Below are 25970 nucleotides of genomic sequence, written 5' to 3' on the forward strand. Positions count from 1 at the left end.
ACATAATTATGGGCTCTCAAGTGCGCAACAGAAAAGTATTCACGCTAATGTTAGCCGCAAGGAAAGGGAAGAAAATTGGCTGTGATTCTGGGTTGGAGGGGTGGCATACTCTCCAGTCAATCACAGTGACACTATCCAATCACATCTAGGCATTTAGGAACTCATGTTTGCAGATAGCACTTTCCTCCAAGTGTGTGATACTGCATTATCAGCAATTCAAAAAAGATGTGGAGGTGCCTTGGAGGAAACACGTTTGCCCCACCCTCCCCGGTTGGTAGTAGTCATGTGATGGCAGGAAAGTTAGCTAGGGGGTGGTAATTGGCAAGACGAAATTGGGGAGAAAATGGAGAAAAATTACATAAATAAATAAATAAATAAATAAATAAATAAATAAATAAATAAAGTCAGCCTACACTTTTAGTTTTTAGACAAAACTGTTCCATCTAACTGTTCCCCTGAACTGTAAACAGAATCTCTCTCTTTCAGAAAAAGCAGAACCCCTTTATAAAAACTATTGCATAAAACTACTCTTTTTTTTGGATTATTATTATTATTAATAATCCTATTTCTAGATACGTGTTTCTAATTTAAAGCTGGAGGTCTTGTTCTACTGGTACAAAATATTTCTTATTTCAAGCAGTTATTTCTAGAAAGACGCAAAGTCACCTGCCAACAGAATAAGAACAGATAAAGCTGAAATATTATATTTTATTTATAATATCATAAGAAGTATCAGATAAATATATTTGCATTTGCTATGATATATATTTTTTTTTGTAGTGAACACCCTATAATTTAGCACTCTTGTTAAAAAAAGGAATACAAATAAGTGAATTAAAAACAATATTAGCACATTTTTAGTGAAATGTTATAACTGATTTTATTTTATTTGAACAATCCAGACTTAATCTAAGCAGAAAACGCCAAAATCATTACTACTGTAACTGGGCACTTTAGGCACAAATAAAAAACATAAAAACACACACCTATGTTTTACATTAAATAATAGTTCTGTGTACGAGTCTTTTACGTATAGGTTTCTTAGGTTTACTTTCCAAGTACATCTATATTTAATAAAGCACTAATTTAGTGTCCACAAGGAATTAAGTTTGCTTATTTAATTGCTAGGCTGTATTGTTTGTTCTGTGGTGACAATAGTGATTAAACTGCAGTAAGACATTACAAAAAGACATCAAAGAGGGAAATATCACACATGGGGACTTTTTATTTACACATTTAAAGACACTTTAATGAATTGCTGTGTGCAATAGTTCACTACAGTAGATATTCATTTCTGGTTTACTACTAAACCATTCCTGTGCTGACAAGCAGCTTTTTATTATTAATATGCATTATCACTGTATATGATTACATGAAGTGCATTAATGCAGTGAAATTTGGTGGCAGTTAGGACTTTCATGAAGTTTGGATTTGAACTGATGTGTTGTTGCTACAGCTTGAAATATCACCCATGTGCTGTTTAGATTATGGACATACACTGCAAAACATAGCATGAATATTGTTTTGAAGTGTTTCTAGCTCAAAACCATGTTTGAAGTGTGTTGCAATCAGGTGTAAAGTGGGTTTAAGAGGTGCTCCAAATTGGGGGGAAAAAAGCCCTAGGCTAATGAAATTTTGCAATGTTTAAAATAGTACTCATTATAATGTTTGGTAAAAATGTTCTACAGCTCGAACTGCACCTCAGACAATCCGTTATGGGTCCTTTTGTTGTCCTGAAGCACCTGAACAAGTGAACTACATTAGTTAGAAAAACAGTTTAATTGATAAAGAGGGAAAAAATGGAAACAATAACGACAGCAACAACAAAAAAAAACTTTGGAGGGTATGAACTAAAGTGTGAGTGAGGGGGAAAAAATACATATGCTGGAGGGAGCTGAAAGGTTTGGCAGCAGGTAGGAGGAGAAAGATTAGCTCAACTGACAACTCCATTAGAGACTTAACCTTAGCTTTGATCATCGCCTTAGCCTCGCTTCAGCTTAGCTAACGCCTGAGTGCTGATACACAGCAAAGCTGACAGGCTTCTGAACACAGGTCTGCTTTTGATCAAAGACCTGTCTCTAATGACTGGAGCTGCAGTTCTCAGTCGGCTCTCCTCTGAGACAGGAAGCCTCCAAATGCAACCTCACACTCAGCCCTTCTCTCTCTCTCTCTCTCTCTCTCTCTCTCTCTCTCTCTCTCTCTCTCTCTCTCTCTCTCTCTCTCTCTCTCTCTCTCTCAAATATTTGCACTGCATATTTCACTGGTGCAGTTCAACACTAATATGATTTTGGCTTATTTTGGTAGTTTGACTTTATTTACTGTGGCACCATGTGAAGCTATACCTATACTGACAGTACATACAACTCAAAACAGCAAAGATTTTACTTACCCTCTTGCACCCCCTGTGTACACACAGACATAAACTGATCTATTCAAGAACTGATGAACTACCGACAGTTTCAATCTGTTAAAGTCTTGGTTTATTTATTCAGTTATTCCTCTTAACCATAGGATTCATTTACATTTGCTCTTTGGCAATTGGTTTTATCCAAAGTGACTTACAGTTGAGTTGAGCAGAAGAGCCATGATTGAGCATTGCGCAAGGATCCAACAGTGGCAGCAGGGAGTCACTGTTAACCTTTACTGTAGTTTATTGAGTAAATAACTGAAAATAGCCAGTAAATGACTATAAAATAATCATACAGTATTTAACTATAATATGCATTGTGTCATAGGTCATTTCTGTGACATCACTTATTAATTACTTATTATGTTTTTATACATTGATAACACTAACTAACTGTAAATAAAAGGATTAAGTTATTGTAACTTTTATTTAAAAAAATAAATTTTAAAAAGCTGCAAAACTCATAACATCTCTTCTCTGTGCAGTGTGCGATGTCTTCAACTCTAGTGATAAAACAAGGACCTGATGCATTAAACACACATACTGTACAGGCTGATTCTGTCTGATCTCCTTTTTGGGGAAAAAAAATAGGCTTTTGAAGCACTTCTCCGCTTTTAGGCCAGTCTGTCTCCCCCTTAGCATTAGTCCATCTCTCCACTTTTGCATCAGTTCATGTGGCCTAGCTTTGGCACTTTCTGATTAACCTGCTATAGACTATCCTACAAGGAGTAAGTAAATCCTTGACATATTAGTGAGTGTAAATGTTTACAGTAATAAGCACAGTTGCATCTTAATTTTACAGATTTTGTCTTTATGATGTTCCCTCAACCTTGTGTCACTTAACGTAGACAACCGTCCCGAGTTAATGTTTCCCCCACATAATTAAGTTTAACTAGAACTGACTACTCCAAAATTCTTTCGTCTGTTCATTTTAGTGGGTCAACAGTAAAGTACATACAGTAATGACAGGATTTTGATTGGATGAACTATTCCTTTAAAGGGAAAAATCTGTTTATGGAAATATTAGCAAAACATTTTCTTATGTGGTTGTATTTATAGTTGTGTAAGTATGTGACTGAAGTGTGTTTAGCCAGATATAGAAGACTTTCAGCAATATGGGGATGCTATGTGATGACTTCAGGTGATTAAAAAAATAAATGGCGCACTTATATAGCGCTTTTATCCAAAGCGCTTTACACGGTGTCTCATTGACACACCAATGGTAGCACATCTGCCATGCAAGGCGCGAACTTGCCAGCGGGAGCAACTTGGGGTTCAGTGTCTTGCCCAAGGACACACATGCCAAGGACACTTCGGCATGTGGAGTCATGTGGGCCGGGAATCGAACCGCCAATCCTACGATTAGTGGACAACCCACTCTACAACCTGAGCCACAGCCACCCCATTAAGATTAAGATTGTATTTAGATCGTCCTGGCCGTACAATGATGGAGACACTGCACTTCTGAAGTTAATAATATGGATCTAGTAATCTATATTTATTACCTCATTACCTTTTTATCAATCTTTTCCTTGAATGACTGTTTCGTTAGATTGTTACCACTAGTGGACGTACTATGTAGCAGTAGTTAGTACTATGTTAAATATTTACTAATATAATATAATATTTAATAATGCTGCTGGAATGTTTATATTGTGTTATTATATTGAGTACATTGATCAAGTTACATAAAATGTGTTTTAAATAGGTGTCTATTTTGTTATTAGTAGAGATGCACCGATACAAAATTTCAGTCGATACTGATAAGCAATTATTCAGAGTGATATCGGCCGATACCGATAGTCCTGCCTTTAATACCTTCTTTTAAATTAATTTAACAATTCTGAAGGAAATGCAAATAAAAACTTTATTCTCTCCATTTCAACAAGTTGTTTCACAGTAACTGGTCTCAAACAGAAAACACATCTCAAATTAACATTAATATATTAACTAAATTCTGAAGATTAAAGTAAGATTTCTTAACTCATTGAATGTTATTAATTCATATTAACAGAATTAATTGACTGAATTCTTAAACAGCTCCTGATAGGCTCACATTCACTCATCACAAACAAAAGCATTTTACTTCATCACTGAATATCGAACTGGTAATATATAATATAAACTTTTTTATATATTAACATTAACTGGATATGAAATATACTATTCTACAAATATATTTTTCTGAGCAATATATACTTTGTCAACTCATCTTCATTTAAATCTTTCAACGGTGTACTGGCGCTTTAATAAAGCGCGAGCAGCTCGAGCAACACAGCAAAAAAGATAAAACATTTACTCGACGCCAAAACTCTCGCTTCACAGCTGCTCATGTCCAGTGTAAAATTTTAGCAGTGCAGAGCTTTCAGAGATTACAAACTGCAGCTTTGTCGTCATTCCACACAAGAGACATCATCTTCGCACACAGCATGAAATCGATGTGTTTTCCCACCCTCTTTTGATTGACAGGATATAATCAGCCCTGATCATCGGATGTTTCTAAACTATCGGCCGATGGTAGACAGCGTGGAAAATTGCCCCCCCCCCGGTGCATCTCTAGTTATTAGCCTGAAAATATTGGTTAAGTTACCTGAAATGCATTTTATAAATGTCGTGGTATTACACTGTGCTTTTAATGTTTGTTTATTGTTAATGTAATAATTGATATTTATTATTGTAGTTACAATCTGTAATGCTGCTGGAATGTTTATTTTTATGACATTGTAATGGACTGTTATATTTACGATTACATAGGATAACCAGTAAGTTAAATGTGTATTCATGTTTAATGCATCATTACACGTATTCATGTATTTTTAACATGTTCATTATTTTATGGTCATAATGAGTAACGATTACTATTTTACTATATGTAAAAAAATATACAGTATGTATATGAAAATATACCAATATAATAAAGTATGAATGAACTTTTTTTAATTAAAAATAATAACATGTTGCCAGTATGTTACTGTAAAAAAAAAAAAAAAAATCCTTGTAAGGTCTAACATTGTACTAATCACTATATAATAAACTATTGTGTTGATTACAGTGCACTACTTTAGTAACTAATACTGAATTACTATGCTGAAAAACTGTAATGACCTTCTATTTTGAACCATTGTATTTTCTATATGCATAAGTGTCATACACTGTCCTTACTATGTCCTTATTAGAATGATTACTGAGCTGTTAAAGTAACATTTAATTACTTACTGCAAAGTTAGTAAGTATTTAAGCTTTAATTAAGGTACCATATTGTAAAGTGTTACCAATTAAACTAGTCAGAGAAATATAGGAAAAATATGGCCATGAAGAACTAATGAGTCCTGGGAGTTTAACGGGTTTGTGCCCATTGAATTTTTGTGTTTCAGTCTATGTAATCTGTAGGTTTCAATAATGATCACAGTTGTTAGACTGCTATAAAATTTTGAAAGAAAGCTGTTATTTTAGAAAGGGAAAAGTGAAAAAAAAAATCAAGTGACTGTGCAAGGAAAATGAGTAAATCAATAAGCTTCTGTCAGATGAAAAGTTTATTTAGAGTCCTAATTATTTTTAACGTTATTTTAACATTATTACAAAGTAGTTCACAGCTTTACAATGGTTTAGTAAAATATTAAAAAAGTTTAAGCTAAACTGCCTTTATATAACTTATTCTTAAACAGGAATGGGGGGGGGGGGGGGGGGGGGGCACGGGGGAACGACTCCAAACATTATTTACATTAAAATAGCTGTTGCTTAATATCACATTTGTTTAGGGAAGGATTAATGCTAATGCTATGAGCACAGTGTACAAAACATTCTCTCTTTATGAGCATAAGAAGGGATGTCAGGTTTATATCCTGTCCAGCGAAGTGTTTCATATGACTCATTGAGCAGAAATGGAGCTTACACCAGAGAGATGGCTTGCCATTACGCAGCAACTTTCACAGACATATGATGAAACTTATATTAAGTATTAGTGAAGGTGGATTTAGTATCCAGGTCTGCACTGTCTTAATGTATTAGTGTTTATTTTCTACATGACAGCAGTAGCTAGTATAGATACCCTCACCTTTAGTGCCTCCTGATGTGTATTTTCTCTGAGGTACATTTGAAAATACTCTTTCTATGTAAAATATCAATAATAGCAGACTGTGATTGATTGCTAGAATGTTGGCATCATTAGCTGATCAAAAAAGATTTAAAGCATTTTTTTTGAAAGACTTGCTGATGGATTTGTACCTTTTTCACAGCTTCATACTGTTCTGCAATCAATCAGAGCCCTTTCTTAATGTCAAAGTGTTTTTGTCCCCATTGTAAAATGTTACTCTGGAAGCCTCCATTATACTTTTAGCTGTTATTGCAAGAGATATAGTCATTGTCATAGATGAAATCAAAGCAAATTTGGAAGTCGATTAACAAGCTATGTGACTTTTTATATTCCATCATATTTTATTCAGTGATAATGAGTGATATGAATGTTCTTTAAATGTTTTTACCATCTATAATTTTCACTTATTTGTTTAAAGATTCTAAAATGCTTTTTTATATAATCACACAGCACTTAAGACTTTGTAGATCAGTAAGAAACAAACAAAAAATCTGTTTCAAATTTGAAGCATAAGATGACAACATAAAAGCGGGCTTTATAGTATGTTTCAAGGCACCTTATTCAAAATGTTGTCACAGACAATAGCTGCTACACTCCAGTTCCTGATTGGAAGCTTTTCTTTATTTAACAACGTTAAGGGTGTATTATATCAGCAGACAAGATGGCTTTATTGCTTGCTGTACATTGTCATTATGCAAAACATAACTTTCAAGCTGCTATTTGTCAAGCTTCTTTGGATTAGTCATAAGTTGCATTTCATAAAAAGCGATCCTGAAATGGAACAAATGCAAAGTAATGACTACCGTATACTACAGTGAAAAATCAACAGAGTACTACTTTCAAAAATCATCTGCTTTTATACACATCCTCAGTGTCTTTTTGCAATCAAGGACCTGTTTAACTGTAAAATAAACACCATGGACTGCCTCAGCAGTTGTTTCATGAACACAATCCAACTATTCAAATATTTGGCTCATTGTTCAAATGTGTATAATATTACAGCTATTTACTAAAGCCTTAAGAGCTTCTTATTCCTAAACCTTTCACAAACAAAACACATTAAGTCCAACATGGTCTTATTTATAGGCCTACATTTTTGAGTTATTAAGGTTGTGATTAAACCTATTCAATTCATATAACCAGTCAAATATATACAATATAGACTGACCAGCCATAACATTAAAACGACCTATCTAATATTGTGTAGGTCCGCCTTGTGCCACCAAAACAGCTCTGTTGAGGTATGGCCACAAAACATTTTAAGGTGTGCGGTGGTGTCTGGCACCAAGATGTTGTTAGCAGCAAACCCCTAAATCCTGTAAGTTACGAGATGAGGCCTCCATGGATCAGACTTGTTTGTTCAACAAATCCCACAGATGCTTGTTTGGATTGAGATCTGGGGAATTTCAACACCGGTTGTCCTTCCTGGGACAACTTTTGGTAGGTACTAACCATTGCGTACCAGGAACACCCCACAATCCATCACAATTTAGCCCTGGTCAAAGTTGCTCAGATCCTTATGCTTTCCCATTTTCCCTGCTTCAAACACATCAACTTCGAGAACTGACTGTTCACTTGCTGCCTAAAATATCCCACCCCTAGACAGGTGCTATTATAATGAGATAATCAATGATATTCTCTTCACCTGTCAGTGGTTTTAAAGTTATAGCTGATCAGTGTATGCAAGAACCATGTTCTTGTATTTGCTTTTATGTGTTTTGTTATATTTTGGACTACTCTCGGGCATTGGTTTCATAATACCATTGAGCCTTGACCTCTGTCTGAATCTGAAACTTGTTTCTTGGTTGTGTTTTGGACCGTGTGTGCCTGTATGTTTCTTATTACAATTTTAACCTCATCCTGTGTCCAGGTCTGCCATGTTATAGGTGGGATATCATCTCCACCAAAATAGGAAAATCATGGCCCTCCTGGCTACTCTTTAAGGGCTGCCAGACCCCACTTGGAGAAGCACTGACAAATTATACTACTCTGAGCTCAATTTACAGCACAATTACTTAATTTTCTGCTGTGACATCAGACTACTACAGCAGAATCATTTAAAGACATAGTATCACAGTGTCTAACCTGTCACATAATCACTAGGCATGTTTGAATCTGCTGAAGTAGACCTTTGTTATAATAAGACATATGGCCGATTAGTTACATAATGATTTATGGGGAGCAAACAGAGAATCCAGTGGCTTTGCAAATAAGTTGGGAATTCCACTTTGTCTTTGTCAAATGATTTATGGTATTTCGGTGAACAAACCATGATGATAAATAGTGTGGTATAAGCTCTCGTCTTGAAGCCACACAGTGCGGTTAGATTATACAGTGTCTATAGGAAAGTAAATGAGTCTTTACCTACTGGCTGGTAGCCCTGCCTTGTGGGACCACCAAAAGGATTCCTGCTGCCAAACGAGCCACCGTCAATGGATCCGTATGACATTGTGGATCTTGGTGCTCAGTAAAATAAAGGTGTTGTAATCTGTAAAGAACAAAAAATGTCCAGTTACTGGGGCTCAGTAGTGATTCTTATGGATGGAATTAGTTTCATATTACTGTATCATATATTTGCTACTACATGTCATGGAAGATAAATACATTGTGTCAAATACAGAGGCCAAAGGATGGCTGTTCAGATGTATCAGAGCTATAAACCATAGTGTTTGGTATGAGGAGGCTCTACAGACTTGTGTGGTTAATTGGGTCTGCATGTCAAACAGCATTCTCTATCAGCACAGATGACAGTGTGAAAGGAGCGGGATATCTGTGTTGCAATTTAAGTCTAGCACTTGTATATGTGCATACATCCATAGACATTTTCACATTTCAGTGTGTAATAGTGTGATGGCCTCAATTAAGTTCCATGTTAGACAATGGCCGTAATTATGGCTTTAAACAGAACTCTTGTGCTGACAGGATTATGCATTTGCATCATATGAGAGGCATGTAAGAAGTGTAAAACGGTTAAAATAATATCTCAAGAGCACTCAGACAGCACAGAGCCACAAGCATGGCATATACACACCTTAAAATGTCAGCATCCAACTTTTATACAGTGGACTTGAGATTCCACAACAATACTACAAGGCATTACAGTATTATTTTCTTATACACTCTAAGGGGGGAAAAAAAGCATTTTTCAGGTTTAGGTTCAGGCATTATATGATGCAGGCATTATATGATGCATATACATATATATTATAGAGTGAATAAAAATAATGAATTAGAAAATATAAGGAGTGGTGAGAGAGCTCTCAATTGGTAGTGTCCCTGAGGGGGGTCAGGTCTGTGCCACAGAGGACACAGTACATGAGATTAGTTCTGCCTCACGGCCAAATAATCCAATTCATTTTTACAGAGTAGGAGGATTAATTACTTTTGTCAGCCAAGAAACAACTTCTGTGCTTCTTGAATTTGAGCCTGGCTGATGCGCTACTGGCACCACTCTTACAAGCTTCGCCCTCGTTGCCTCTCACTTTTTCCTCCCTCTCACTTACACATAGACATGAAAACAGCATCACCCCTCCTTCTCTTTTCACACACACAAATATGCATATGCCTTCTTATTAGCATTTGAAACACTGAACCCATCTGAGATTCAGATCCTAATGCCAATAATTTAAAGTACTTCTAGAAGTTTATAGCTGAATTTAATTCTTCTTTCTGCATATTATTCAGTTATGTGTGATATTGCCATTTCTTGGTATTATCTTCACCTAGTTTTCTATTTCTCCTATTCAGATATGCTTTCTGTAAGTTGTGTCAGTCAGCTGGTTATTGCAACCATGAAAATTCAATAAGAAATCTATTAGTGAAATGTAATCATATGTCATTATGAAAATGTAACCGCATTGCACTGCACACATTCAGTTCTTAAAGAGAATGAGAGGAGCTGAACGCAGAAGTAACATTTCACTTAATATTATGTAGAGTAAAGGGGCTTTTCCCCAATACTCTATCTAAGCAAACTTTATAAATACACATATTGAAGACAGTGGTGATTCAAACTGAAAGTAGCTCTGTGATGGACAGGTCAGTCATTTTTAAACTTGAGCAGTTCATTAAGTAAGGTGGATCATTGTGTCACTCTCGATTAGCTGCTTTTCCATCCTGATCCTGATGTACAAATCTGTCTGAGCCTCACACATAGGGTGTGAGATGAAAAGAGGAAGGTACACTTTTAATGTAGTAATGCAATTGATGTGTCAGTGCTTTTAGTGATTAAAATGGCTAATTTGAACAATTCATTTCTAAACTGCTTCAATAAACCATCTACCTGCGTTATATTACCAACATCTGATGGCCTGTCAATGCTGCATCAGTAGCTACATGCTGAGTGAGATACACCAAAAATACGTCTTCACCATTACATAAATGCCAATATACAATATCTAGCATGTCGCTTTCATGTCATCTAGCATGTCGAGTTCATTATTATTATTTTTTGCATTTTAGTTTCTACCTGTTTTAAAGCACTGCAATGTCATAGCCTTTTCATTTCAAAGCCTGGAGCACAGAGCTAAAACAATAAAAATGGTTTAATTGTCTAAATGATGGACAGCACAGTTGCACAGCAGGTAGCATTGCTGCCTCACAGGTCCAGGGTATCTGACTTGATCCTGATCTCGGGGTAGTGTCAATGTGGAGTTTCCATGTTCTCCTTGAGTCCATATGGGTTCCCTTCAGATTTTATCCCACTGTCCAAAAACATGCAGGTAGGTGGATTGACATCGCTAAATTACATGTAGGTGTTGAACAATAGTGTGAATGTGCGTGCATGGCACCCTGTGACGAACTGACATCCCAGCTTGAGTGAATTCTCCCGCCTTGCACCCAGTGTTCCCGGGCTATGCTTGGCATCCATCGCAACCCTGACCAGGATAAAATGGTTAACAAAAATGACTGATACATTTATTTATTTTATCTATTTTGTACTGTAAATTATTACTCATCGTCACACTGGAATGTGTCCTGAGATTTTATTTATATATATATATATATATATATATATATATATATATATATATATATATATATATATATATATATATATATATATATATATATATATATATATAAATAATATTATATATATAAATAATATTATATATATATATATATATATATAAATAAATTATATATATATATATATAAATTATATATATATATATAAATTATATATATATATATATATAAATTATATATATATATATATATATATATATATATATATATATATATATATATATATATATATATATATATATATATATATATATATACACACACATACACACACACAGCTAAACAGAGGGTATGATTAATTTCTAATTCAAATGTACACTGCATTAAATTGCCATCTTGCATTATTTTGTGTGAGGAGTCAAATTATTTGTTATTGGCCATTTAATATGATGGTACATTAGCATTATAGGAGGATAATTAGAAGTCAAATTGAAGGAGATTTCAATTCTGTGATTAATAAATTGAAGTCAAATTAGGGGTTCAGTTATTTATATAAGATGGACATTATCAATCGTGGAATAGTAAACACACTTTCATGCAGAGATGATGCAGATAAATATGGAATCTGAGAGTGTGTTTCTTTGAGAGCAAGAAGGCAGCAGCATTAATTCAGATAATAATACTTAGAAATGCTAAGTGACAATTATAGATGTTCATAGTAGTCATATATTATATGCACCATACTGTTATGCATTAAATACATTGTTTATAAAAATTTGCATAATTTTGTTTTATTATCTAAAGCGACAGAATCCAATCAACGTATCTAGCTTAGCAGTTAAACATCTTGCTTAAGGGCCCAACAGTGGCTTTTTTTGTTTGTGTTTATTTGGTTTTTAAAAATGTAATGCCTTATAGTATCAATTGCAGGACCTTAACTTGTAAACAAAGACTGCCATATTACAATAAATTAGATTTGATTCAATATAATATAGTAAATATGCAAGTTGATTTTATGTGCATAGAAAAAGTTAGATATTTCCATGAGAAAATTCAACTCTGTAAAGCTGAAATAAAGCATGAGAACAGAAAAAGGAATGTGACCTCTCTATGGAATAATGTATATAACTCCAGCTGAGTTAATATTGTAAATATGGGTGTGTTTGCAGTGAGCATGCTGGTTAACGGAGACAGGGAACAGAGTGTGTGTATGATCAGACAGGCTCGTGGAAGCCTGGCAGTGCTAAATACAGCCATCAGAAGGCAGTCAGGATTGTGAATGCCCTTAGGGGACTGACAGAACGCCTCATCACTTCCCCTCATTCTGAATTGGCCCCCTCATCTCCCATTATCACCACAGAGAGGCTTAGCACAGCATGAGGGAGCACAGGCACTGAGTGGAAAGAAACCGCAGCTAAGGACACTGCCAGAGCAGCAGAAGCAGCTGCATCGACTTCTTATTGCACACATGCAAGTGCACTGGAAATGTACTTCTGTAAGCATGTACACATAGTTTAGAGTGAATGCAGTTATTACAGCAATGCATGCAAATTCTAATGCAGTTTAAACAAGATTGCTGGACAGAATTGTAATAGTTGGACTAGAACACGTGTCAAGCTAACACAAAAAGTGTCATCCTGGTCTTATAAGATTTCTGGGGCTTACTGGCAGAGGTGTAAGTAAGTCATGGCCCCCGCTTTTTCACCTCATTAGGCTTGGTCATGTACATCATATATAAATGAGAATATTGAAATATGACTTTTCAAATCAATACACAACATCAGCTATTACACTGTAAATCAGTAGCCTTTTTGTACATGTGTGGCAGCCTGGGAAATCCCTCTACATGGCCTTCACAGGACTGAACGATGGTGCATTTTCACATCACTTGACCGCAAGCATGATCTACTTGCCTAAACTTTGGTAACACTACTGTTTTACAATAATGAGACAGTAACGAGTGATATTTGGAGTTAAACGTACAAGTCTGACTCACCATCAGGAAACAAACTTATTTCAGCACCAAACAACACCAAAATTGCAATTTCCTGTTGTTTTACATTTTCAGCTTATATCTGTGGTATCCTGGTAACACCAATCATATGGTCACACTTGGATATTTTGTACTATACACTGATCAGCCTTAAAACCACTGACAGGATAAATGAATCACGTTGTTTATCTCAGACCAGTCAGAGTGCCCATGCTTACCCCTGTATACTTCCGCAGCACCTATAATGGGTACATGAGCATCAGAACTGGACCATGGAGTAATGGAAGAAGGTGGCCTGGTCTGATGAATCACGTGTGCTTTTGCATCATGTGGATAGCCGTATGAGTGTGCATTGCTGACCTTGGGGAAAAGATGGCACCAGGATGCACTATGCCAAGAAGGCAAGCTGGCATAGTCAGTGTGATGCTCTGGGCAATGTTCTGCTGAGAAATCATGGGTCCTGGCATTCATGTGGATGTTACTTTGACACGTACCACCTACCTAAATATTGTTGCAGATAAAGTACACCCCTTCATGGCAACAATATTCCCTAATGGCAATGGCCTCTTTCAGCAGGATAATGCACCCTGACAGCCTGCAAAAATTGTCATGTTCCTCAACCCATTACTGAACAAAGAGTACAAGGTATTGACTTGGCCTCCAAATTCCCCAGAATTCAATCCAATAGAGCATCTGTGGGAGGTGCTGGACAAACAAGTCCAATCCATGGAGGCCCCACCATACAACTTACAGGACTTAAAGGATCTGCTGCTAACGTCTTGGTGCCAGACACCACAGTACACTTTCAGAGGTCTTGTGGAATCCATGCCTCGACAGGTCAGAGCTGTTTTGGTGGCACAAGTGGGACCTACACAATATTATGCAGATGTTATGGCTGATTGGTGTACACAATGGTCAGACATTGGTCACAGCCAAATGTACACTTTCCTCAAAGTTAGAAGCACATAATTGTATAGAATGTCTTTGTATGCTATAGCATTAAGATTTCCCTTCATTGGAACTATAGGGGCTGAAACCTGCCCCAGCATGACAGTGTCGCTGTGCACAAAGTGAGGTCCATGAAGATATGGTTTGACAAAACTGTAGTTCTGAAAACTTTCCAGAACTGAAATGTTTCCCTTTTGCACATCTCAATCACAAATAAAGTTATAGCAGTAAATTCTTCTCTGTTTTGATAATATAATGGCATTTTGAGAGTCAGTATCTGTACTGAATTGATTAAGCAATGTTGCAATGGCACAGCTATGCAACAACTCATCATTCAAAGCACGTTGTTCACCATGAGAGAAAAGCACACAAAGCTAACACATTTTTAGAAGGACTGACATTAGACATTTACTACTGTATTTGTTAAACTTGCTCCTAAAGTCTAGTACACGCTACAAGATTTCCGAGTCACCAACTAAATTTGGTGCTCTGTGACTGCTCATGTAATATGAGCTGCTCTGTGACACTGTTTTCTCAAGCAGTGAGTGACTGCTGAGGCTTTATTTTCATGCAGGTTTAATTGTCTCAGCATTGAATCATGTAGTGTGAACCCCTGTGCAATTAAAGTTGTGAAGTGTAAAAGGGTTAACATCCATCCATCCATCCATCCATTTTCCGTGCTGCTTATCCTTCACAGAATCGCAGGGGAGCCTGGAGCCTATCCCAGGGCACCAAAACAACCCATCAGAGGGTACAAACGCACACACAATCACACACTGTGGACAGTTTGGTAATGTCAATAAGCCTACACTGCATATCTTTGGACTGGTTGAGGAAACCCCCAAAGCACAGGGAGAACATGCAAATCCCACGCACACAGGGTGGAGGCAGGATTTGAACCCCCAATCCCGGAGGTGTGAGGCAAGTTTTGTAAACACTAAATATATTAAACTATTTTAATATATTTAAATATATATGTATGTTTTCTTAAAAGTAGAGATCAGGTTTAGCCATTTTCCATAATTTAGCAGCAGCAACATCCAGTGAGTTTTCCCAGAGAGCAATAATATGATTACTGAGGTTGTAATCCTATTATTGCACCTTTTCAAACATCATAGGGTTACATTAGTAAAGTAAACAATGTTGTATTCGGTACATTTCCTCTCACACAATTACAGAAGCCCCAAGTGGCCATGTATATATATATTTTTTTCTTTCCTTCTTGTTTTCTCATGATCTCGATTTAATTTTCTCATGAACTTCACATAATAAAAGTTGTTTTCTTGTTATCATGACAATCAAAAGCTTAGCACAATCCCGCAGCATCATGGATGAACAAATTAATGTGTACTTTAATCAGGGACTCACTCAAGCAGAAACAGCTCTATGTCTGTCAGTGATTGACAACTTCCACGTTAGTGTCCGACACTTGAGAAGGGAATGCCCAGTTCTCTTAATGCAGATATAAAGACCATCTCTACAGCGGGCAATTATTACATTTATGATGGCGATGGCAAAGACAGCAACTTGCATGCAACACCAGTCCCATTCACAAGGCACGAGATTTTCTTGTGATAAAACTACATTGAGAAAAAAAAATTTATTATGGAGATCACAAGAAAATTAAGTCATGATCACTAGAAAACAAAACAAAAAAATAATGCATGGCTGCTTAGGGCTTTTATACACAACATGCCCCAAAAGTGTGTAGGACCTCGCATGCACAAGTGCTCAAGATCATAAGCATAAGATAAGCCCCAAGATCACCCCTTCACATGAGCCTTAAATCATGAACCCCTGTGTGCAGACTTTGAGGCACCAAGCCAATTACAGCTCATGGCTCATTTCTGGGTTCCCACTATCCTGTGAACAATGGATGATCCCTCACAGATTAGCAAACCTCTCTTAAAACTCATTGTTCTAGGCCACTGGCCGAGACATGGTGACTGGCCTACAAGATGACAGCCTGTCCCTCAGCTGATCACTTTGGGAAAAGGGGGGTGACTCACCCAAACAGGCAAGACACAGGCAAGGCCCTTTTGTTCTCTTACCCAGTTCACCTTCGTTATCACAGTCTTTATCACACCAACTGCATCAGGACACCTCATATATTCAAAAAGACCAAGGACCGCAAGAATAATACAATAACAATTGATGTTGCCCATTTTATTCTACATGTTAACCTGTAATTATCATGCTTATAACCACAAATTTGCATGTAGACATCTGATTGTTTAACATTCCGGAGAATGATTGATTATGGATATAAGTGTGTGATTAATTATTAGTAATGTGTTAACAATGGCCAACATGTGTGTCTTATTTAGTGTGTGTGTTCCTTGAGTGTTTTGCTGAAAGATGAGAGTAATGAGAATGTTGTTAGGTGTAGGTACCAACAGTTGGGACTAAAAGTTTGATCCACACTCTATAAAGGAAAAAGAGAAGGCATGAAATTATGTGACCACAAAGACCATGGACTGAGTAATATCATGGGCGGAGAACGGAGCTAAACCCCACCCTATCTTCATGGTGATTGGAGCAAAGCCTTTTGTGTTCTTCCCAGCTCGGAAAAGTTAAAACCCTTAGACACCATGGAAACAATGAGTTCTCTTCTAGCAGCACTTTCAAAATGTACTCCCTAATCAACATCTTCAGGAGTCCGCTTCAACCAACAGCTGCAGAAGTTCTCCAATCAACATCTTCAGGAATTCTCTTTACAACTAACACCTGCAAGAGTACTCTGCAATCAACGTCTATGCAAGCCGGTTCCTGCAAAGCTTCCTAACTCTAGTCGGGAAAGAACCAGAAGGACCACTGCCGAGCTCCTCAGGCAGGCCACCTACAAGACTCCTCTCCATTCACCATTCTGATTGGTCTTGCTAGATGCTGCTCAAAAGCAACCAGACCGCTGATGAATCCCCACCAATCGAAATCCCTTCTACATCATGGCGTTCCAAGGGAATCCCCAATCTAGAGCAACGTCAACGCAAGCACCTCGAGGTCACAGTCGAACTGGTGTATTTAATAGAGCCCTTCTAGAATGGAGTTAAAATGAGATTAATTGCATACGGTGTCAAATTAGGCAGCCATTCATTCTCCATCAAAGATATTTTCACCCCCTTTGTTTGTGTGTTAAATTAGTCTGTATATTAAAGTAGTTTAATAAAGTCTCTTCTGATTTTAATAGAAAGTGTCTCGTCTATATTTATGATTTATTGTCTTAAATTTTCTGATCTTGTTACTGTGCTCATAATTCGTGTTTAACATCAGGATATTATTACCGGTGGCCATGGGATTAATATCCCAGCTAGACATTAACTTAAACTTATCTGTGAATGAATAGTTGATCAGCTGTTGAAATATTAAATTTGTACATTTCCCCATTTTGAACTCAATCTAACAAAAGGAAAAGCTATTTTTTCCCTACAAGTGGTAAGAATTTCAATAAAACAGTTGTTGGATTTTGTTCAATTTCAAACATTAACCATTCCCTAGACCTATACCTTAACCTTCATAATGTTTCCAAACAATACGATTTGTCTAAATTGTTATAAATTTGTCAGTGTGAGACCCTGTTGAGCAACAAATTATTATTTTCTTTTAAATGTAGGCATATTTCAGGATACAAATCACCCAACTCTCTTTGAAAAACAAACCAGCCTCCTTTACCCATACGGCAGTGGTGGCTTAGCGGTTAAGGGTCTGGGTTACTGATCAGAAGGTTGGGGGTTCAAGCCCCAGCACTGCCAAGCTGCCACTGTTGGGCCCTCTCTCTGCTCCAGGGGCACTGTATCATGGCTGGCCCTGCGCTCTGACCTGAGCTTCATAACATGTTGGGGTATGCGAAGAAAATAATTTCACTGTGCTCTAATGTACGTGATTAATAAGGACTCATTAATAAAGTCATTTTTAGCATGCACGATGACCACACAAACATTAAAACATCTGAATGATACAGCAGGCTTCCTTAAAAACAGGCTAGAGGAGACGTTTGAGACTTGTAACAGAGATCTTATGAATGCTCCGTCAAGCCTTAAAAAGCACCATTTACACAATCAAACTGCATTGGCACCATTCATGAGTCACCCCACAATAATTATTCAGAGAGAACACTGAGATGTGGTTGTGTTTCAAGTTTTGTATTCAATTCATGCAGCTATACCCGACACACGCACGCACACACCTCCAATAAAAACAAACTTTGGCACAATAACAAGCAAGCCAGTGTAACAGACTTGGTAATGATGACAAAACACAAGAAGTCAGATCTAACTATAATCTCATGCTCAATCTTGGACTCTCTTCTGCAGTGAATTCCTATCAAAGCAGGAACTAAAGATAGCTCTGCACAATTTTTGAAATAATTTGAGAGTAACAAGAGACATGGGCATACACGAAACAGAACAGACTTCAGTCAGGGAATGATCTGCTATACGTTTTTCTCTAGTCCATGAATTCTCATGTACAGAATATTTTAACAGAATACACCTAGTAGATAAAATCATTAAGATTATTGTGCTAATATCTGATCATATTAGTAAAAAGGTGTGTCTGAATGTTTCTAGCTGATTTTATGCTATTTAAGATAAAGTAGGATAATTTGTTCTTCAGTACTGACATGCATCAAATCCACACAGTAGTTATGTACTGATTGTGAGCTAAATATTCTGATGAAATGTATATTTTATTAATGCGTCATTAAGATGCAGCTGCTATGAAGTACTGTGTTTGATAAATATGACAACCAAGCACTAAATTAAAACAAGCACCATATTAACACTAAGTAAATAGGAAAACAAAGAAAATGTGATTTATAGCCTGCCACCCTGTAGTTCAATATTTGAACAAAATCATGAAACTACAAGTGTTAAATGTGACTTTCTGTATTAAATGCAGAACTAACAACTACCTGATGGATTTCATAGACCCTAAACTTTTTCTGCTTGACTAAAGCAGCCCAATGTTCAGTAAAATTAGTCCAAAACCAGCCGATGTCCCAAAACTCAAAATATCATATACACTTCCTGTTTAAATCTTAATGCATTAAAATCCCAACAACTTTCACTGTTAAATGCATTGTAATATTTAAAATAATATACAATTTTAATAAAAAGCCATTAAATGATTCCATTTGGGGAAAAATCTCTGGGAATTTGATCATGCTGAATTAGTAACCTTATTTAAACCACCAGCTAATAGAAGCTTCTAGCCCATTTGCACATCATATAGATTTGGTAGATAAGGGTTAACTATGGCATTGGTAGGTGTATTGTTGACCAAAAGTGTCCCAACGGTGTGTGTGTGTGTGCATAATATGTGTATAATATATATATATATATATATATATATATATATATATATATATATATATATATATATATATATATATATATATAAAATAAAAAATCTAAACAAGTCCAAAAATCAACCAAAACTTACATAATGTTTATATTAATACTTAGATTAATGTGGCCCAACTGTAAGATAAAGACTTATAAAGGCTGAGCTGTGGAAGTGTTCAGAAAGCCAGATTCAGATGAGTTCAGGACCAAATGAAGGTGGTTCTAAACTGAGCCAGCTCTTATTGCTATCTGGGAATCACCTGAAGGGCAAGACTCTCACTACAGAGCTGATTCAGGCAAAAACACCTCCTGGGAGGAGGCAAAGACAGTCTCTTATTTTTACATCACTGTCAGTGGGAAGCAGATTTATAGATTGGACAGACGGTCAGACACATGAACATCAATAAAATTTAAAACACAGTCTGTCTGCATGGTGAGAGGAGAATTCAGAATGCACAGTAACCTTCAATTGGCAGAGAAGAAAGGACCTTGATTTCATTTGCTTGAAAGGAAAGAGGTGATCTGCCACCCATTTAAGTCAATCCTCAGTGATGTATAAAATAAGAGATTTAATTAATTAACTGATTGATTGATTGGTTATTTCATTTATTCATATTTTCATTATTCATTTATTTGTTTATTTTAATGTAACAGGTTTTGGATATCTATGAATGTGCCATTAATTATATTACAATAACAAAGTCAGTTATGCCGCTGAACTCTGTAATCATATACTTATTCATTAGCATGGCACTGAAAAATATTAAGTATTCTATCTAAATGAATGACAAATTATATCATTAGTCACCACTGTCTGATTTGTAACCAATGAAAGTAATGCCACTGCTGCTAGTCATGGGACATAAATGACTACATCTTCCACCTAGTACAGTAACTTCATCGAAGGTGGACCACAACAAATCAGAAAGGGGAAGAAAAAAAAAAAAATTGTGATTATTAATATTATCTTGTAAGTATTATTCAGTTCACATTTAAATGCATATTTAGTAGCAGGAACAATCCATGTCAAATGAAAAATAATGTACATTTTTAATTACTATTTTTCACCTTGGCTTAGTATGAGCAGTTTACCTCTGGTGGTGGGCCACCTGTTATAAGCACCAAAAACTGTCAATAGTTTTGTGAAGTTTTTGACCAGAAAGCTTAGCTACAGTGCCTTCAAGTAAAATTGAAACCCTTCGTAAATATGAGCAAAGAAGGCTGTGAAAAATTGTGTTTATTGTTTGATCCATTTGATCTTTTGTTAAAACAACTGCAATCAAACAACAGGTTTATCCAAAAAATATATCTTTGTTAAAAATAGGTGTTCAACAATTATCGGCACCCCAATGAATTCATGTGAGAAAAATATATTTGAAGCATATTCCCATCAATATATATATATTTTTTTAGTACACCTGGGTGACTATAAACAGGAAAATGTTCAACCATGACTTCCTGTTTCACAGGGGTATAAGTATAAGGTAACACATATGCCAAATTCCCTTAGACATTCATAACAATTGGCAAGACCAAGGAATACAGCTGTGATGTGTGGCAAATGGTTGTCGGGTGTCACAAAATGGGAAGTGACTATAAGAAAATAGCACAAGCATTGAAAATGCCCATTTCCACCATCAGTGCAATAATAAAGAAGTTCCAGTCAACTGGAAATGTTATTAATCAACCTGGAATTGGACGTGTGTGTATATTGCCTCAGTGCACTGTGAAGAGGATGGTTCGAGAGGCCAAAAAATCTCTAAGGATCATAGCTGGAGAATTGTTGAAGTTAGTTGCATCCTGGGGTCAGAAAGTCTCCAAAACTACAATCTGAAGTCACCTACATCACCACAATTTTTTAGAAAGGTCTCAAGAAAAAAGCCTCTACTCTTATCCAAAAACAAACTCAAACGTCTTCAGTTTGCCAGACACTACTGGAACTTCAAATGGGATCGGGTTCTATGGTCAGATGAAACCAAAAAGTTTTTTGCCAATAAACACCAGAGGTGGTTTTGGTGCACACAGAGACATAGCCATATGAAAAAGTACCTCATGCCCATGGTTAATTATGGTGGTGGCTCTTTAATCTTTTGGGGCTATTTTTCTGCAAGAGGACCTGGACATTTTGTTAGGATAGATGGCATCATGGACTCCATCAAATATCAACAGATATTAAATGAAAACCTGACTGCCTCTGACAGAAAGTTCAAAATGGGCCGTGGTATGATCTTCCAGCAGGATAATGATCCAAAACATACATTAAAATCAACACAAAAATGGTTTTCTAAACACAAAATCAAGGTCCTCTTAGTCCCCTGACTTGAAACCCATAGAAAACCTGTGGGGTGAACTGCAGAGGAGAGTCCACCAGCGTTTGAAGGATCTGGAGAGATTCTGTATGGAGGAATGGTCTCAGACCCCATGCCATTCTCCAACCTCATTAGGCATTAAAGGAGAAAACTCAGCTGTTATCTTATCCACTGCAATCCTGGCCAAAATAGTGAATTAAAATATTTGAACACAAAATGTACTTTTAGAATATAGTATGCAAGTGGTTTTGGACATCTTTGAGTGCATGTTGAATGGCGTGTGTATGTGTGTGTACATAAAATTCAGATCAGACAATAGCTTCTGGATTGGGCTTCTACCTTTTAATTAAAGCGGAAATTAGCCATGCTTTCTCCCTTTAAAACATGCCAACTCCTAACACACAGCAGTGCATGAAGTAATGCCATGTATATGTATCCATTCGCATATGGCTAAAGCCACTGTGGCAGCCAGTCTCACTCATCTGTGCTGAACATGGCTATGGAATTCTCCCTAAGGGATTTTAAAGCTGCTTTAGGGTTGGAGTTTGAGAGAGTTTCTTTGAGTACTGCCTGGCTTCAGTCAGGGTTGAGGACAGATGGCCTACTGGACATCCATGTTGCAGCCTTCTGGTTCTCTCCAACTGTCACATATGTTTCCCCCTGCAGCAACTGCTTCCTGGTGATGGGTTTCCCACAATCCAATATACTCATCCCCATGTACCTAGCCCAAACCCTATGTGTAAGCTAAAATGCATGAAGTCACACATTTAGGGAATCATAAACACAATGTCATTGCAGTGCCTAGGATCAAAAATACACTTGCAATAATGAATTCCTTTTCATTAAAAATGGTTTATCAAGATTTCATAAATCTAAGACTTCAGAGATCATTACTGAATGTCAACAAGTATAGAAAAATGTCAATTTCCACTCTGAAGTGCAAGTCCTATGTGGGTGCTTCTGCAACGACAGTCACTTTTGACTCCACCAAACTGAATCAAATGGATCAAATACTGGATCAAATACTTTTTTCCCCTCACTGTATATTATATATATATATATATATAAAATTATTTATATAATTTTATATATATATATAAAATTATATAAATAATTATTATATATATATATATATATATATATATATATATATATATATATATATATATATATATATATATATATATATATATATATATATATAAACAAACTTCTATGAAAAAAAATGTCAACGTTTGTGCAACTTTGTAAATACTAATATTAAAAGATTTTTTAAAAATGGGAAATTTCATGGTTTTCTCTATGCCATGTAAAATTTACAAAGTTGCACAAACGTTGACATTTTTTTTCATAGAAGTTTGTTTATATATATATATATATATATATATATATATATATATATATATATATAAATAAATATATAAAATTATTTATATAATTTTATATATATATATAAAATTATATAAATAATTATTATATATATATATATATATATATATATATATATATATATATATATATATATATATATATATATATATATATAAACAAACTTCTATGAAAAAAAATGTCAACGTTTGTGCAACTTTGTAAATACTAATATTAAAAGATTTTTTAAAAATGGGAAATTTCATGGTTTTCTCTATGCCATGTAAAATTTAGACAGTAAACTTTGATGGCAAATGTTTTCATACACACAAAAGATAAAATATTTTGCTTTTTATTCAAATGTGTAAATCATCTCTAATTAAATGTTAAAATCATTTTTGCAAATAAAAATCTGAATAATAATTAAAATAAATCATTGCTACGGTAATGACATCTGGTGTTGTTAAGGACACAATGTTAATGGTACACGTTAATTTAACTTTAACAACAGGCTAGTGTAGAGAACAACAGTAACAGACAAAAGCAGAAGGTATTACATGTGTCAAAGATAGTAGAGGTAGAACTGATAAAGAGAGTAGAACTGATTTTCATGTTTCAAAAATATTATGGCCTAAAGTTGATGTGGAACGAATATTAATACTACTACACGAACACAAACCCATAACACAAACAGCATCTCACCACAACATTACATTCGTGTACCCAGCCCAATCTCAGTATCAATCTTGGATGATGCCTGGATAAGGGCCTATACATGCTTCATTTTTTATTTTTATTTTTTTTAATCACATTGATCAGTAATTATTTTTTTATGTCAAGGTGTGTAATGGCACTGTGTTTTATATTTATCAAGCATACTATGACAAAGCTTAACATAAAATTTCACTGCTGGGACTTAAATGCTTGTAGTTGCAGAAAAACCCATATGTGGATTTTAGAAAAAAAATTATTAACTGACAGCTATAAATAGTTCAACACGATATTCGTTCAGGCTACGAAGTCACTAATGGTTATGCTGTGAGCTGATATGCTCCACTATATGGCAGATGGTACCATGAGTTTTGTATGAATCATGTTTTTTCTCTAACCCATCCTACAGTAGTCCCTAAACCATCAGAAGATTATAACAAAAAGAATGTTACCTTTAAATACATGTAAAAGAGATGTATACATTTCTTGAGAAAGTGTCACTTTATGATATGCTAAAGAACCCAGGATAATTTGGAGCTTGATTCAGGCAAACTAAGTCACAAAAAAAAAAAATCCATAATGATTAACCCCGGTTTTAGATCTTTAGAATCAGATTTTTTTTTGTCACAACCACCAGCACAGTCAGAGTGACCCAGATAAACCATGCCATCTCTAGTGGATTTGACATGCCAGTTGATTTCAGCAGCCAAAGCTCCTCCGTGCAACCAGAAGGGAATGATACAGTAGAATGATTAGCCTGGAATTGTAGCTGCATGCAACTTTGTCCTCTGGTGTTGTGGACATTAGACATTCATGTATCAGTAGACCTGTCTAATTAATATTATATATAACCCATGGTGATATTTCCAAGCCCAGTGTAGCATCATTACAGACTTTTCTGAAATCTATCACCAGTTGGACTCACTGTGACAGACTATGTCGACTCATTTTCATTTTCAATGTGCTCCAACAGTTTTTTTATGCAGAGCTTGAATAGAGCTTGTCATATGAGCCAATGTATAAATTCACATTATTTCATCCTATTTGGAAAATAATTTGCAGGTGAACAGAATGTAGCGTCTCTCATTAACAAACTGTTTGGCTTGCTTGCTTCCTAATGGCTAAGGCTTTTTCATGCACTATAATATTGTAACCGAGTCAGTTACAATAATAAGACATTAATTAATGCCTTATATGAGTTCCTTAAAATAATTATACCAAAGATTGATTAAACTCTCAAATCTGATTGGTGTGCATTATATTTGTATAACAGCATGACTGACAGTAGTTTCAGCCATAACAGGAATGATAGGTTAATATTAATGTGCTCACTGTAATACGTTATTGTTTCTATAGTAACAGCTCATTTACAGGGACAGGAATGGCAGATACTCTAAGACTAGTAATGGATTTAAAAAGCATGTTGTTGTTTAACAAAGAAAAACCTGTAATCATTGATGATGGGAAGTTTTTTTTGTTAGGAGACATTTATTTAACAGTTACTACCAAGTATGAAAGAGAGAGAGAAAGAGAGAGAGAGAGAAAGAGAGAGAGAGGGAGAGCGAGAGAGAGAGAGAGAGAGAGAGAGAGAGAGAGAGTTTCGCCCAAGTATCAGAGAGACTGGCGCATGCCAGTCCACCCATCGGCTGGCATTTGGATGATGGGAGGAAACTGAAGATCCCAGAGGAAACCCATGGGGACATGGGGAGAACATGTGAGACTCCACACAGACAGCAACCCAGCTGTCAGAATAATACAATTTGAAATTGTTAATGCTTGAAATGACAGGATTTTATCTAAAACGCCAAGGAAGGAGTCCTTAAGTCTA

General features: G+C 35.8%; 1 protein-coding gene across 1 annotated transcript in view; it reads right to left on the bottom strand.

Annotated features, from left to right (window-relative positions):
• tsnare1 (T-SNARE Domain Containing 1) overlaps positions 1 to 25970 on the bottom strand; it is a 149673-nt gene that overhangs the window by 109914 nt on the left and 13789 nt on the right. The window contains exon 2 of the mRNA XM_017478041.2: positions 8865 to 8988. Within this exon, the coding sequence (XP_017333530.1) occupies positions 8865 to 8949 (85 nt within the window). The 5' untranslated portion in view covers positions 8950 to 8988. The remainder of the gene's footprint in view (positions 1 to 8864; positions 8989 to 25970) is intronic.

The sequence above is a fragment of the Ictalurus punctatus genome, chromosome 1, assembly GCF_001660625.3.
Source record: "Ictalurus punctatus breed USDA103 chromosome 1, Coco_2.0, whole genome shotgun sequence".
NCBI classification, from domain to species: domain Eukaryota; kingdom Metazoa; phylum Chordata; class Actinopteri; order Siluriformes; family Ictaluridae; genus Ictalurus; species Ictalurus punctatus.